General features: G+C 37.8%; 1 protein-coding gene and 1 long non-coding RNA gene across 2 annotated transcripts; one reads left to right on the top strand and one right to left on the bottom strand.

Moving 5' to 3' along the window:
* Positions 1-3381: 3381 nt before the first annotated feature.
* Positions 3382-14536, bottom strand: snw1 (SNW domain containing 1). Its single transcript, XM_042503339.2, has 14 exons — positions 14422-14536; positions 13784-13937; positions 13417-13578; positions 12800-12895; positions 12174-12280; positions 11812-11916; positions 11301-11370; positions 11109-11174; positions 10364-10480; positions 9579-9720; positions 8114-8216; positions 6391-6508; positions 5493-5656; positions 3382-3707 (listed from the first exon to the last, which is right to left on the bottom strand). Exons 1-14 carry the CDS (start codon positions 14433-14435, stop codon positions 3515-3517), a joined length of 1611 nt encoding a protein of 536 aa, XP_042359273.1. The 5' UTR covers positions 14436-14536; the 3' UTR covers positions 3382-3514.
* LOC148186793 (uncharacterized) lies at positions 13820-16807 on the top strand. The gene is made up of 2 exons (XR_015779120.1): positions 13820-13959; positions 16526-16807. It is a non-coding gene; the product is annotated as an uncharacterized LOC148186793 (long non-coding RNA).
* The last annotated feature ends 384 nt before the right edge of the window (positions 16808-17191 follow it).

Here is a 17191-nt window from a genome sequence, read left to right as displayed (position 1 = left end):
TTTCCGAAATATCGCTTAATCACTTGAAATACCACCTCATGCGAGGGTAAAAACTATTTTTATGTTTTTTCGTAATCGAGGCATATTTTATGCTCACAATTTCAATTTAAAGGTTAATGTAAACCCGCCTATAGAGAATTGAGTCTGGAGCTGCTCCACAGACACTGAACGGGAGCCTGGTTTTGCAGTAGTGTTCTCAGGTGTGAAAAATAAAAATACCTATGTACTACAAACATCCCATAGTGACGTGTTTCAAAACAACTTGGGACATCGGGGCTTCAGGACACTTATATTTCTTTGGATGAGCAGCATGGAGACATTTTATTGTTTTATTATGTTTTTGTTTGGGGTTTTTTGACCTTTGAATCCTGGTCACCACTTGCTTCATTGTTTGGGAGACGAGTACAACGCCATTTCCTCGTGAAACTCCGGCAGTGTTTTGTGGACTATAAAACTTCATCTGACTTTCCATCAGCATGAGGGTGAGAAGATAATGATTAAATTTTCATTTTGGGGTGAACTATCCCTTTAAAACTTCTTGTAACTGAGACAAGGGTCATTTTAACAAGGAGTAATGGGTGAAAAATGTATTATTTCTTCATGGCCTCTGCTCTAAAAAAAATGTCTAATGGGATATAAATGTAGTAGTTGTCTGCTGCTGCACTCAATGGAAATCTCGTTGAGATTTTGGACAACAAATGTGGCTTTACTTTTTAAAATTGTGATAAATATAACTTTAATACATGCAGAAAATGTACCAAGTGCTGTTTAAATTTGGAAATCCCACTATGATTCAATTCGACATGGATTTGTCTGGTTTTGAGCTCTTCTTCAGCATGATATTTCTCAGTTCTGCAGCTATAACTTTCCCCATGCTGGTTTAAGACCAGCAATAAAACACACCGAGCAAGTCCCGAGCTCTGCACTAATACAGGAAGCCAAAACTACAAACACTGCCCATCGAAGAAAGAATAAATCATGTGCATGTAACAACTGTCTGAGCCCTACTCAGCCATGAGTGAAAGATGGCACTGTGCAGAGATTTGTGAGTCTGCTGGGCTGTGTAATGCCATGCTGATTATTTTCCGAAGCCAGGGAAAATAAAACTGTCAGACTGCATGAATCATAATTAATTGTAATTAATGGAACCAGTTTTGTTCTAATCATCGCATAAATCGCGGAGCCCAATTCTGGTGAAAAATGTCACTCCTCACACTTTGTAATAGATGGCTTCTCTGAATACATTTTGGGCATTTAATCATCTATGTTAATGGGATGCATCACTCGGGGAGTGATTTGAATAGGGGAAATCTACTACGAGAAAACTATAATAATTACACAACTAATGGACTTCCTACTATGTTGTAAAAGTTTAGATTAAGCAGCTCTGAGTGCGACTGGAAAAAGTTGACGCAGAAAATGGACGTGAGCTGATGGAGTGTAGTTTCCAAATTTGTAACTACCGCAAAAACTATGGAAACATACAAGAACACTAATTACACACTATATGAAATTTATTCCACTGGTAGTAATGTACAAGAATTATAAAGCTGGTTTGCCTCACATCTTACAGATAAGTTTATACTGCTGTACACATCAGCCATCAAATATGAGCTTTTAAGGGGAACTTTGGTGTTTTTCAGCCTGTTTTTGTGTCTAACTGACTAATGGGAATAATAATTTTTGAAATCGGTCCAGTTTTGAGTGAGAATGCAGCTGGCCTCAGCAAACAGACTTCGATATAATCCCTGCGGACAACTAATCCCCATCAATGTACGTCCACTGAGAGTGCTCGTTTTAGCCGCTGACGTGTTTCCCCATACATACTTTACTCAGGCAAGCTACCCAGGTATATGTACTGCCTCCAAATTATATCTGGTGACACATTTTTAGTTTTTTATTTTTTAATCCGACTGAGAAAGATGCCATTTTTGATCGATTAGCTGGAGTGTGAGAGCAGCATTCACGTCATACAGCAAACAAGCTAACGGCACTAATGACGGGTCGAAATGTGAAACATCTTTTGCTGACGCTAGATTTCCACAAAAACCAGACTGTATCTTATTAACTTGCTGTGAGCTGTAAATTAATCTCTTCTTCACCTCATGGTGAGGTCTCTTTCTTCCTCTGTGACACGGCCTGCATGTCTGCAGCTACAAAGAGTAGCATGAAAGTCAAGACCGCTCACTCCACGGCAAAATCTGGGGACCAAAACATCCACAGAAGTACACTGCACACACTTGAAGCAACTTTAGTCGACAGAGGGTCTCCGACTGATAATGTGAGCCTGGGACTTGAAGGGGCAGCCCTTGTTTAAGGTAGAGGTAAACACATAAAGGCGGTGAAATAAACACTTGTTGACACAAGACCTGTTTGCGATCTGCAGCAAAAATTTCAACATCGGGTCTATTTTCTCTGCAAGCTGTGAGTAAATCTATTGAGACAACTCGCTACTAAATAATTTAAAGTATATATTGTATGTGATATGAAGGATCTGATTATGATAAATGATAAAAATGCATCCCGTACTCTCAGATTTTCCTGCCCCTCTCTGCTGTTCTCCAGGAGTTTCAATTCCTTTTCGTGTTTTTTTAAATTATGTAGCCTACTTATACCACATATTTGTCAGTTGTGTCTAAATGAGCATACACATATACAAACAAGGCCTCAAGTTTGTTGTTAGTCACATGTATTTGACTATTTTTGTGCTGGAAGGTAGCCAGCCTTTTTCACCACAAGTGTATTTCAGACCTGTGGGAAACAGAGGACCACCTCTTTGTTCAAGAGTAAGATCATTTTGTTTAACCAGAGTAGCCCCAAAATTGTTCTCATTAAACCAATGAGATTCCATTAAAACAGTAATTTTGTCATCATAAAACACACTTGAGTGCTTTCGCTCAATATTGAACCAATTTCTAAAAATTGCCGTTCCCATTAGTTATCTGGACGCGAAAACATGGAAAAATAGAGTCCAGGTTGTAAAACATCCAAGTTACTCTTTAACTCAGCTCACAAATACACCGGGGGGGGTAAATAAAACACTGTTGACAAAAACTCAAGGGGGATAACTGAGAAAAACATAATTACCATCTGGTCCGACTGAGTTTTTGGTGGGTTTATTCTGTTTACATAAGGAAAAACTAAATTCTAAACATTTCAAGGACCAAAATATCACCGTCTGGATCTGAAATTACTTTGCTGCACCGTGCAGAGACGTTATCAGATGAGTCCGATCTCAAACACATACATCAGTTTGATCCACTTGCGCTCCATGTAACGTGTTTACTCATGTCATATTAAGCATGACACAGCATATTAACTGAGATGAGTAAACAACAAATGTAGACAAATAAGGAGAAAATAATCTTTCACCTCCTCTCACAATGAAAGAAAAATCTGACGGATAATTCCTGATAGATTGGAGTATATTAAAAACCCTCCCTGTGAGAAGACTACCTTCTCGTCCTCGAATGTGCTAGCAGCTGCCCTACGTGGACGCCGTGCGCGGCCGCTCTCACTCCTTCCTGCGCTTCTTGTCGTGGTAGTCGTCCTTTGAGCGGCTGCTGGTGGACGGCCTTTTGGAGCCGCCGTGCTGCTTGGCCTCCTCCAAGAACTTATCCAGACCGAAGGGATCCTCCTCAAACTGGACCGGGCCTTCGCGCCTCTGCCCGTGGTCGGCTCCTGAGAACTCTTTGTCTGGAACAAACCTGAAAAAACAACAACAAAAAAACCCAGAAAATATCAGCAACTTCATAAACTGTGCTCACTGTAAGAGAAATGAGCAAAGCAATGAGTAAAGAGAGAAGAAATTACCAAAAAAATTTCAAGAAATTAGTAGAAAAAAAAAAAAAAGAAAAAGAAAATTACACAAAAAATTGTTTTAAAAATGCTAAAAGAAAAGAAAAGGGGAAAAAGGAAAACATGCAGCAAAAGGCAAACAAGATTTGGAAAAATGCTTAAAATTGATAATTCTGTAATACAACTTTAAATGTGTAAATATGATAATTATAATTTTAATTCCCCTAGCTTAAAAAAAATTGTTTTCTAAATCTACTAATTTCTTGCAATTTGTGATATATTTCTCATCAAGTTGCTCAGTGCCTTTTTTGCGTGCTCTTTAAAAAAATCACACCAAAAGTTTAAATTCTTGTGAATGGTTTCTGAAAGCAGCATAAGAAAAATAATCTTGATAATCTTTGTTTTTTTTTTGTCAGTTTTTTGTCCTCAGAGCAGAAAGGACAAACTGTTGACACTACGAGCTCACTGCGAGCAGGTTGCTTCTTGTTCCAACTAATTTTCGATGATAAGAAACACACGACTGGAACCAAAATATCAGATTATTCCATGCAACATATGTTTGTATGTCTGAGGGAATTTGCTTAAATCAAAGATTTTCGGTTGTGCACAGTTGTGTACCTCCCTGCAGCCAGCCAAACATTCCTAGAGGACAATGACAAGCTGGTGACTAAACATATGGGACAGGCTATGCTCGGCTAGTAGAGTGTGGCGCTGCTGCCCCGGGGGCGAGGACTCCTGCTGGGACATCATGTGCCTGTGTGCCTCGTGCTGCTGTATACAGCCAGAGTGACCTCAAAAGGCTTTTATTGTGTTTTTTTACAATCATAAATGAGAAGTGTTACTATTTTAGCAATCCGTTCAGTAGCCTGATAAATCCTATTTAAAAAAGAACAAAAATAGGCGCTATTTTCAAACTACCAATGGTAACAAGAACTTTTGGATCCACCACGTGATGTGAAATAATTTTAGAGAATATTAAGCGATATTCCAGGTAAAAATAAATAAATAAATAACAAATGAATCCTTTTTAGTTTTTGAAATTTATGATAAGAGACCCTTAATTTGACTTTCTACTATGATAATCAACATAAAAAATAGCCAGTTAACCCTTTAAAACCAGAGAAAAATGTTTTGATTCTTTAAAAAAAACATGGTAAAAATGTAATAAGTAAAGCAAGAAGAAATGACCCAAAAAATGAGCAAGAAATTACTAAAAAGTACATTAAGAAATACCTTAAAAGTTGTAATAAAAAAAAATCTAAAATAATTTTAAGGGTGGAAAAAACCCATCTGAAAGTAAAGTTATAAATGTTTACATGACATCTATAACACTGTTATGCAATAATGCACAATATTTCTCAAAAATGAAATAAACTTTTTATTGCATATTCCTGAGTTGCTGTGTTTGAGTTAAAACTTCAGACGTCACCGAGATGACAACATCTTAATACAAAAAAACAACTGAATTCTGCACTTATTCATGTCTTATATATGTGAACCATTTTTTCAAAAACCAGTGATTCAAGCTGTTTTTATTATCTGATCAGTGGTGTTTCATTCGTTAGAGTTGGTCATGTATTAAATTGTTTTCATGGTTCCCTAAAAAACAATAACTACTGATTCTCCAAACATTTGAGAAGCCAATTAGTTTGAAGAAATGTGATGATGTGTTACTGAAGATTTATGTACAGTACCTGTTGTTGTGCATGAGTGAGTCAAAGTCGTCTGAGTAGGCGTCCTTCTCGATATTCTTGCTGGGCCGGTAGATGTTTGAGGCCATGTCTCTGCCGCTGCGGAACGGCTGGTCGTACACGTTGTACGTGTCATCCTCACCACCGGCGAAACCGCTGTCCATACCCTGGAAGAGACACAGAGAAAGGAAGAAGGACTTAGCTGACTATAATGTGTTTATTTCTTGTACTTGGGTATGAAATTACTCAGTTTAATATTAACCTTTAGGGCCAGATTTAATATTACACACATTCATACCACTCTGTGCACAAAAATGCGCTTTTCAAGGTCGAACTTAATTTTGCGCATTTTAGCACATTTAGTTAATTTTGTATGAATTTAACCAACATCAGTCCTAATCATAAATATCAAATATTCATTAATTTTCAGAATTTTCAAAAAACAAAAAAAAATGAATTTTTGCACTTAACTGTATGAATGTAACAATTTGTTTACACGGTGTATTTTAGACTTATTGTAGCACAACACAGCCAAAATTATCAAAAAATTAAGAATGAAAAGAGCGTTAATGCTCCACAAAAAAAAAGAAAAAACTATTATCTACTAAGTTTGTTCTGTAACTGAAGCTTTCAATATCCGGCAAAAGACAAACCAGCGGAGTCTGTGCTTCTTCAGCCCAACACTGAAACAGACAGTTAACCTTTTATTTTTCAATGCAAAGCAAAGATTTGAGGGACCTTAACTCACAACGTACCTCAGCCTCTAATCTCCATTTCAGAAATGTTTCCTTAAGTTGCAGAAATGTGTTTTCAGTCTTGTACATTCTGATATTTTTTCCCAGTCAACCCAAATAATCTCAGCGTATATTGATGTGTTAAAGCGGGTATGATATATTCAAACCTTGCTCTGGTTGAAGAGTCGCTGGTCGTACTGAGCTTCACTGCTGGAACGAGGGTTGGGAACGCCGAGAGCGATGAGCTCGCTAATGTCTCTGTCCTGGTCCCTCTGCAGCTTCGACCTGAAGACAGAGGACAATGTCGGACAATTAGCAAACACTTGTGGCAAAAACTGCTGACACACAACAGCGTTAAAACGTGAATAAGAACTGTTGCTACAGTGTAGTTCAATGAATGTAACGTCTCTACAAAAAATGTGTTCAGTGCTGTAGCCTCACACCTTTGAAGTCATAAGTGAACCATAATTTCCCAACGTTGTGTTACACAACGTAAGTTTGCCTGAAATTTGTATGTATGCTTTTAGGTATTTTTTTAACCTGGTATCTATTGTCCCATGTTTTTGTGTCTTAGTCAAATTTTAAGCTCAGTCCAATATAAAGCAAGACTGCTGTAACTGCAAAGCAGTCTGCGATATAACGACTCACACCATCAATTTATGTCCACTAAAAGTTCTTGTTTTTGTCACTGACAGGATCGGATTATTATATAAAGTGTGTGAAGACATTATGTAAAATTCCTACGAAGATAGACCTATTTATTAAACAGTAACGTCATTTTTGTTTCACCAGAACCAGCCCAAAATTGCTTTGACCAACCCCCCCAGACTCCACTTAAAAAATCAATAATTTTATAATCATAAAACACACTCACATTCAAAGTTCACAGTGACTAAATAAAACTCCCAAACACATCTTGGTATGTCTTTTAACTGCTCCAACAATCAACATCTCTGGTTTTGTTGAAACAAACCCTTAATTTATTCAGTTAGGCGTGAGAATATGCTGCCTCTTTAAACGCTAAAATGGTGCTTTATTTAAATGAAGTCTGGTGAAGATGTAAATGGTGATTTCAAGTCTGTTTTTTGTTAAACGAAAAGGATCTTACTCTTTTAAAAAAGGTCTATTTCTGTTGCAATCTTTTGCATAATGTTGTCAGACACTTAGAATAACAATCTGGGCCTATTAGTGACAAAAATAAGCACTTCTAGTGGACCTAAATTGACTGTGGGAACACTCAGAGTTGTTAGATTGCAGCTCGCTCAAGACTGGACCAATTTTTTAAATTGTTGCTCTCATTATTTAGGAACAAAACATGAGAAAACAGGGTCCAGATTTAAAACAAATCAAAGTTAACTTCTACAGTTGTAATATATGATAAAATGTACATCATAAAAAAGTTCTCAGTGACATTAACATCTCGACTGTCCTTCAGCAAACAGCCATCTCAAAGTTAAGTCAAAGGTAATTTTAACGTAACAAGGTTTTCTGCTTTCTGACAGCTGGAATTGTGATTGTAATGAGCTCTCCTCTGAATTCCACTTCCTCCGCTCCTCCGGGGAGCCACAATTCCATCAATTGACAACCTGACAGTGCGCACACACACACTCGACACACAAAAACACACGGGCCACGAGTCTCACATACACAAACAGTCTGTGGGTCATTGCAGACGAGGACTACTGCCTGAGTACTCTGTTGGATCCTGCTGCGTTTGTTCTGTATTACTGCTGGCCCCATGAATGATTCAGCAGCGAGCAGTGCATCTGTGTGGCTCTGTGTGTGTGTGTGTGTGTGTGTGTGTGTGTGTGTGTGTGTGTGTGTGTGTATACACGGGGAGGAGGGGTGTGTGAGTTCACATGCGGTGTGTTTAAAGTGCGTGTCCAGCACCTCTTATCAGGAGCAGCTCTGGAAATGTTCCTGTCGTGCTGTCTCTCTTTCCTTCTGTCATGGCGGATCTCGTCACGCTCCCTGACCTCGCTGTCCTCGCCACCTGCCGGGTGAGACGGGGGGAGATGGACGCAGGGAAAGTGGGAGAAACAAAAAGGAAAATAATGTTTAAAAATACATAAAACCAGGAGGAGTTGGAGACAGATGATGTGTAATTGTGCAGCAGAAAAGCAGCAGGAGAGGGAAGATGGAGTAAAAAGAAACTTGTCAGTGTTCAGCAAACGTGCAGAAAAACAGCTTTTGGAATTTTATGACAAAAAATATTAACTCTAGAAACCGTATATGTGTACATGCATCACATTTATTAGTGACAGTCCTAATACTTTTATTACCTCGGTAAGATTAGTAAGATTATTTCATCTTTTCCTCGTACTTATTTCTGTGTTGTTGTTTTTACAATAATTAAAAATAATAATAATAATAATAATAATAATAATAATAATAATAATAATAATAACAATAATAATAGTAACTTTTTATAGCACCTTTAAAAAAAAGTTTACAGTGCTTTGACAATCAAAGCAAAGCAGAAATGGGATACATAGACGGTGATACAAGACCGACAACAGACAAAAACTCTATTGAACACAAGCCAGAAGAAACTATGGCAAAGTTAAATTAAGTTAAATTAAAACCAGAGGAAAAATAATGCAAGATGCAGAACACATAATTTCAAAATAAAATAATAGAAAGACATGGACTAAACAATAAAAGCAATCAAACCACAAATAAAATAGATAAAACATAACTTAAAAAGACAAGATAGGTAAAAAGAAACAACAACAAAAAAAAGAAATTAAAAGATGCCACCACAAAAAATAAATTCTATAAAAATGGGTATTGAGAAGTCAGTTAATAATTAATTAATTTGTCTATTTATTCATTCATTCATTTTTAATTATACAACTTTACGGGTCATTCTAAGCCTGCTGGGTTGGGGAGGGGAGGGTTAAAAGGTTAACTTTCCTTTTGGAGTATCAATACTGGCAAACTTTGAAAATAAAAATGGGCATAAATGGATGAGATGTGGCTATGTATATATGATTTATGATTATACTCTGCGCAAAACTAAATAAAAATTTGACTGTACACAAAAATAAGTTAAGACAGATTTTGGATTCTGATTCAATATGACGTAAACAAATGGTCATTCAAAGAGCATGCACAAAAGTGGGGCATGCAACACTGATTTTTCTTCTCAAAATATACGTGAATTATCAGCGGAGAAGCAGAAACATCATTTCACAGCTTACTGGTCCTGTCAACACTGGCAGGGTGAAAAATGTTGTCATCACTTATGCCACCCGTGTTCCAGATTTGAAACTGCCAACCGTGCACGCACACACACACAGGCTTAAAAGAAAATAAGAAACAAGCTTTTTTAACCCTTATCTCTCGGACTCACCCTTGTCTCCGTGACTTTTGATCCCTGCCCTGCGGTCTCTTGCCATTTGGGCCAGTTCCCTCAGTTTCTCCTCCTTCTTTTCCTTCTCCTTCTGGGCCATCTTCTTCTCCACCTGGGCTCTCATCTCCACCGCCTCTCTGGCCTACGGACAAAATCAGCATTTCGGAAGTTAATTTTTAAAAGGGTAAAAGGTATATATTTTGGGAACTGCAACAATCTTGACTCATTCTGACGATACACTCACATCGCTCTGCACACATATTGCGCTCTTCAAAATCAAGTTTTAAAAAATATTATACATTAATAATTTTTTCTACTTTCATTGAGCTAATTTTTTCATCAGCCTTAATCATTAATATAAAATATAAAAAATACTTTCTGAATTTGAGGTCTTTGTCATGATGCCACTATATTTTAGATAAAAAAAAACATATATTTTTTTAATGTACTACATGCTAAGTAGATTATTGTTTTTATAATCACAGCCTGGGATTTGTCAATGATAAGCAGCAACACTAATATTTATACATTATTATTTTTTGGGCAGTGTTGAATACTCACGCCCATACCAAAAATGCACTTTTTATTGACAAGCTTTAAAAATATTAAACATTCATATGATTTTCTACTTTCATTTTTTAACCCACATCAGTCCTAATCATAAATATCAAATATTCATTAATTTTCAGAATTTTAACCTGTTAAGCGACATGATGCCGCTTTGTTTTTAGATGGAAAAAATGAATTGTTTTCAATATACTACATGCTAAGTAGTGATAGAGTACCTTTCTATCAGCGATGTAAAGCGCCTCGGCTAGCTTGGCGAAGTTCTCATTGATGTGAACTGTTTGCAGCCCCCGACCATCAGCAGCCAGACGTTTGTCAAGAGGAATGGTGTAACCCTGAAAAACAATAAGCACACAAAGAGAGAGAGAAATCAGCAGGGACAGAAAAAAACAGCAGTGGGGCAATGAAACTATAATGAACATGACAGGATCTGGAGTCCTAAAAATATAATATTCATGCAATGTATCAAAAATTAAACAATTAGGCTTGCAGCAGTAGTCTTTGGTGGCTTGTTTTTTTTCCCTCTCTATTTTGCCTTGTTTTAAGATTGTTTTTAGGCTTTTTGTCTTTATTAGATAGTGCAGAGATAGACATAAAAGGGGGGAGAGAGGGGATGACGAGTAGCAAAGGGCAGCAGGTCAGTCTCAAACCTGAAGCATGTTTATTAAAAAGAAAATCAGGAGCTGCGACATGAACGGTTCCTGTTTCGTATCATTTAAAGTAAGATTTGACTTTAAAGATCAAAGTAAGCGCTCTACAAATTAACAAATGTCTTTTCTTGGTAACATGTCCAGTATAAATTGGTAACACTGGTATTGTCACAAGTTTATTTACTGGTGAGAAAAATGTTCTCACTGTGGCATCCCTACAAACAAGAAGCCTGAAAAACAAACCAAGTGTGTGTTTGGCATTTAAAGATACAAATAATCCAAAGTATTCCTGTTAGTTTGAGCATCACATTACCTTGGCGTTCTTCCAGTTGGAGATACACGGAGGAATCTTCCACTCCTGCTGCTCCTTCACTGTCATCTACAACAAAAGCAAGAGACTGTCACATGTATATTTAGGAAAACACAAGCAAATTAATTTTGATTTTCAAATATAGCATGAAAATACTGGAAAGCTTCATGAGTCTAACATCTCAGCTCACTGTACCTTTCTGCTCGGGGAATGCATGACGGGAGCAGGAGGAGAAGGAGGTCCTCGAGGAATCTTTTTGTTGATCCTGCAACACACGATTATATCCATTAAATTTCTTCATCATTTCTGTCAGACCAACAGGATAGTTACGACAAATGATGACTATACAAATGTCAAGTTTCAAATCATATAAGAGCAACATCCTTGTATAAAGGCGCCAACGATCTAAATATAAATTTTAAATCCAATCAGGCGTCTTAGTGTTTAATTCTCACTTAGAGTTCCTTTGGCTTTTACTCAATGCTCAATAGTGAATGACTACAAATGGGCCCTCTTCACACTGAACATCAAGATATAATGGATAAATATTATACTGACGATTATGTCCAAAAACAGCCCGAAACAGTGAATTAGAATGTTTCTACTAATTACGTTGAATGTATTAATATCCTGTACAATATAAATCTATCAAAAATGTTTTTAAACATGGCTTCCGGTTACTGTGTTAGACACATATTTTACTTACTTGAAACGTGGCGGTTCCATCGGATCTTTCTGCATTTCCACCATGCGGATCACCCTCTGTTTGGCCCCCGAGTTGAAAGCCACTCCTTGCTGGGACGGGGTGTATCTTAAGGAGCAGAAACAAAGAGCAACAAATGCGTCACCATGCATCCAACTTCTACCTTCAACCACATGCACAAATACAGGCGATGGAGATGATAACTCTAATTAATCAACAGAAAGTACTTAAGTGTTTCATAAGACTGAATGTCATGACTTAGAATCAGTCTCATCACTGCCATCAATCACACATTTTGTCAGTGTAGCATTATATAAACTCACAGCTGTGAATAAGTGTTGAAACCGTTAAATTCTGATACACACCTGATGTACTGTGCAGGAGCTTGTTTGTCTGCAGCTCTTACAGGCATGGCAGCGGCAATTTTTTGAGACACCTGCTTGTCCAGAGCCATGCGGGTCTTCTCCGTCAGCTACAAAGGACACACAACAACGATGTTATGATGTAGCCTGATTATCAGATTTACCAAATTCCATCAAATTCACAGTTACAGCAAAACTGAATGAAAGGTTAAGAAAATCAGGCTATTTTGAGATTTTCCCTGTTAGTGCTAGGTCAACGTGTCACAAGAATATTCTCATGTCATCTGTTGTTGCAATTCATCGCTAAAAGTTAAACTATCCCAAACTTTGGTTTGGTGGCACTTCACCACAGAATCAAAGAGCCACGGCTGCTCGCAGTGGGTCCCACTTTTTGGCTGCTTGGTGTTTTTTCTGCGTTGGAATTTCAATGCCAACACGATAAATGACGCTTCCAACTATTCACAACAGCCCTAGTAACAAGAGATTTACTGGTTTTTTTAATGACCACTGAATGCTCTCCTTTGAAAAATGATGCACAGAATAATCTACAGTCCCGGGGATTTCTTCATCTGATTGCAGCCTGCCTGTGACTCAGTGTTTCCATATGTAAACTTTGCAGTGTGTCTTACCTCTTTGATAGCCTCCTCATCTGGCCTCTGTAGTTCTGGAGTGTCTTCATTCAGGACTTCTTTTGGAAGAAGGTCTGTGTATTTACTGAAGATCACCTGCAACAACAAAAGATGATAAATACCTAAAAATAACAAATGAATGAAGCAAACGCAGATTATTTTCGTAATCACACCAGAAAATGACCATGGCAATGAATTGTTATGATTGTGTGTCATAGTACAGAGTGTATTCTGTCAATATAAGGAAACATATAAAATACTTGCATCATCTTTGATTTTGACTGAAGATATTGTCAGTTTGGGAAATATTAACAATTAAAATGCAGCTCTGGCATTTAAACCAAGCTGGACTTTGTGGCGTTGACTCACTGGCAAGTGTTGTATGACGCTGACTGTGTGACAGTGTGACCTGTGACCGACTTCCATATTACTTACAATAACAAGACGAGTGCAATTGTCCTCTCTCTTAAAGTGATTGTTTTCAAACTCTAACTATAATGTGTGTCCATGTCTTGTCACAAAGACTTAAACTACCATCTTCCGACAAAATTGGAGACTTGTAGTTTAATCTATGTTTGACATGTATGCATGAATACATTCCTCTTTTGCCTGTATACCTTATCTTTACTCTGTCCTTGTCTGGCGATGGCGTCATATTTGATCTTTCCTTCGGCGTCCACCTGCACCGCCAGGGCGTTGGATGTCCTCTTCTTCCTACCCATCTCCAGAGGAAACTGGGCCACGTGGATCTCTGGGAAAGCTCCTCCATCTCCAAAGTCCTAGAGGGACAAAACATAAACAGCAAAAAATGAAAAGATGAACATGGAGTTTAATTTATTCATATGTAATGTCAACAATGGCAGAATTTTCATTTAGTTTGAAACCGAGAAATGGGACATTAGTCAAGAGACACCCTCAAGCAAAACCAAACAAATAAAAATGTTTGAGATACCTATGTGTCTTATGAGTAAATAAGCTGAATACCTCCAGTGATCGAGGCACCCAGCCCTTTCTGTGTCCATACGGAGGAGGCTCTCTGCGGGATGCAACCAGGGCGGTGGAGTAGGACTTCTGAGCCCGGAGCCTCTCCTCTGCCTCCAGCTGGTCCTGAGACAGCTGGGTCGGCGCCGGTAAAAAGCTACACACAAAATAAAACACGTGTAAGTCTCGTTGTTTGTACAGTAGCTCATTGATGTAAGCCCTAGCTAGCGTTAGCCGACATTAGCACCGAGTAGCGTTACATTTACGCACCTGCATTTTTAAGAGTTAAAACTGATAGCCAGGTCGCTAAAAGTCAAACTAACATTACACACGAACTCAACGTAAGCATGTAAAGGTTTAAAAAATAGTAAACAGTTGACAAACTCGTGTTGTTGACAAACAGCTGCGTGCTGCTAGGCTAATTAGCTAATGCTAACGTTTAGCTTGCGACAGAGCGAGAGCTAGTTAGCATTAGCTGATGTCATCAGTTTCGATAAAAACAAGGATATGTTGGCAGACAGACCAAAAATACCAACGAGAAATATTAAAGGTAATCTACACACCGTGTAACATTAAGTGAAAACAGCATATGATATTATTTAGTGAATTAAAGAGACAAAAGGCCTGGTTACGGCGCTCACCTCGTCAAAGACATTTTCCCCTTTCTTCCTTAGCAGCAAACTGCGCATGTGCGGCGATGGTGCTATTATAGAATAGAATAGAATAGAATACAATAGACGTATGCTTTATGTATTAGAGGGATTTAACTGTCAGACATTTTGTTGTTATCGAATATTTTTTCCCATATTGTCTTTTTAAATATGATTTAAACAACATAAACTTCAATTCTGGCATCAAAAAAGTTTATTTGAGTGAGAAATAGAAAAGAATAGAATAGATATTGCTTTAACCTTTTTCACCAGTTTCTGTTATTTTACTGTTTTTTTTACTGTCATTTAGGGATTTCTTTTTCTATTTTGTATTTTAAATATGATTTCATATATATATATATATATATATATATGAACTTTAGTTTTGGCATCAAAATATTTTATACTGAATGTATTCTGAGGATTTTACTGTCATAGATGTTTTGTTGTTGTGGGAGTCTTTTTATATTTGGGGAGTTTTTCCTTAGTGGCTGTGAGGGTCCAAGAACAGAGGGATGCTTTATGCTGTAAGGCCCTCTGAGGCAAATTGTGATTTGTGATAATGGGCTTTATAAATAAAATTTAACTGAATTTAATGTTTCAAGTTATTTATAGAGTATGATTTTAACAATATGAACTCAAAAAAACATCAAATCGTATGCCACTAAAGGTTACTTGAGTTTAAGAAAAAGAATAGAATAGAATACAATAGAATAGATATTGCTTTGCCCCTTTCCATTAATTAAATATTTTTGAAACTGTATTATTGTTAAAAACAAATGTAATTTTGGGATTATTTCTTCAGTTTTTAAAAATGTATATTTTCAAAGTTATGACAACAATATGAAATTTAGCTTTGGGGATGTTAACATGAAAATGATGCCATTAAAGCTTATTTGACTTATTTATTAACCTTTATTTAAACAGAGAATTAAGAGAATACAGTTAAAAACAGAGTGGAATTGATTCTAATATCAGCATGGTGTTATAATCACCTCACACAGGTAATAATGTAATTTCCTCACCCAAACACTAATATAAATAACCATATCAACTTGATTATAACCCCAAAATGTTGTTTTTCCAATACAGGTCAAAATCAAAAATGTGTTCATTGTGAGTTGTTATGAGCCGGCTCAGATGGACACAACAGAAATGGAGACACACACCATGGCAAATTTGAAGAAAAAAAAAAGTATTAGTCAAATTAAACCAAACTGAAGGTTAACCAAACATTTACAGTGTGGAGTGTGAAGTGTGTGTGTGATGCATGAGTGGACAAAATGTAAAAGCAAAACAAAGAGCTCAGGAAACATAAACTAAAGACGAGAAGACGCAGCTGCAGAGTGGAGGTTCAGCAGAAAGGCTTTCGTAATCTGATCACTCTCAGGTGTTCCCCGTCGCCTTAACGAGCACCTGCCTGTAAGAGAGCACGTAGACAGGTGATTCAACAGATGACGTGTGCTGTATAGTATTACATAAAGTACTTGCGTATCTCCTCAAGAAAGAGGAAAATGCAGCGATTATTGTTGGGAGAAGTTTTAGCGTCTCCTTTAAACCTTCAAAGTAATTTAACAAATGAGTTTGGATTTAGTTTCTCTCCAAAGTGATAAAGAGTCTGTTAACTGAGTATCTGAGCAGTCTGGTTGTACAGCAAACATATATTACTCTTCTGTTGGTTGCTGTAAAGGAAAGGGGGTCATGGGATGGAGTTAGAGGGCAAGCTGAGTTAAATTGTCAAATGCCATCATTTGTCAGTTGTCTCTGTTAAAATTTTTATGTTGCGATACAAAAAAAATGTACAATGCCACTCTTTGACTCTGGCTTCTATCATGATACTGCAGCAATAAGTTCTTTCCTCTCTGCTGCTGCACACATCCTCCAAAACCGTCCACGGTTTATGATAAAATCTCTCCAAGTCTCGTCTGTCTGTGGATTTTAAAAGGACGTCAATGAATGGACCACAGCCTCGTCTCAGGGTCCCTGATAAGCACTTGTTCGACTCCAGTCCTCCACACCAGGGTTGCTCATGCAGTGCAAACATTGCTTTGATTTTTCTGGGTGTTTAACTGATTTTACCTGCTTCTGTGTGCAGAGTGACAAAGCAGCATGAGCAGGAAGGACATGCCAACATCATCCTGTGTAAAGCGGCCAAAAGGAAACCCTCAAGCTGTTCCCGTCTCAGCTGCCAATAAGGAATATGATGTCTCGCTCGAGACTACTAAACAGAGGGAGACCATAAAAGCTTGCAAAATGAGCTTTGGAATCGGATAATTATGTAATGTTGCCATATTAGTCCCTGCTGTTATGATGAATAGCTTGACTCAGGCTCTCGTGGCATAATGGTCAGCAATAAAAGTGACGTCCCTGCTGCGGATGACTTGTTGGTCTTCCTACTTTTGCTGCGTCTGACTCACTCACTTTCTTTCTCTCACTGCTGATGCTTTTAATCCGAGTGTCTGCATCTTTTCCATCTCCCTATCTGCCCCGTCTCTGCTCTCTCCCCATCTTTCTCCTTTCCTCTCCCTCTTTCTCAGAGGAGGAGGAGGCAGTCTGTCAGTCTCTCAGCAGAGACGTACTTTATTAATGTGACACAGGGTAAAAGGACACGTCAAAGGAGATCAATCACCGCACTGTGGCACGGGACAAGAGAGCTTTTAATAAACCCAATCATCTGGGTGCTTCTCTTTTCCACCGTGCCCGGCGTTTGGCATTGAGGAGCGTTCTGTCTGCCCCTCCCTGGACTCGCTGCGGGATGACT

This window comes from Plectropomus leopardus, chromosome 16 (assembly GCF_026936395.1).
Source record: "Plectropomus leopardus strain MGB_pleo_1.0 chromosome 16, ASM2693639v1, whole genome shotgun sequence".
In the NCBI taxonomy this organism is placed as follows: Eukaryota; Metazoa; Chordata; class Actinopteri; order Perciformes; family Serranidae; genus Plectropomus; species Plectropomus leopardus.
The sequence above is the reverse complement of the archived record's forward strand: the minus strand, read 5'-3'. Positions and strand labels throughout refer to the sequence as shown.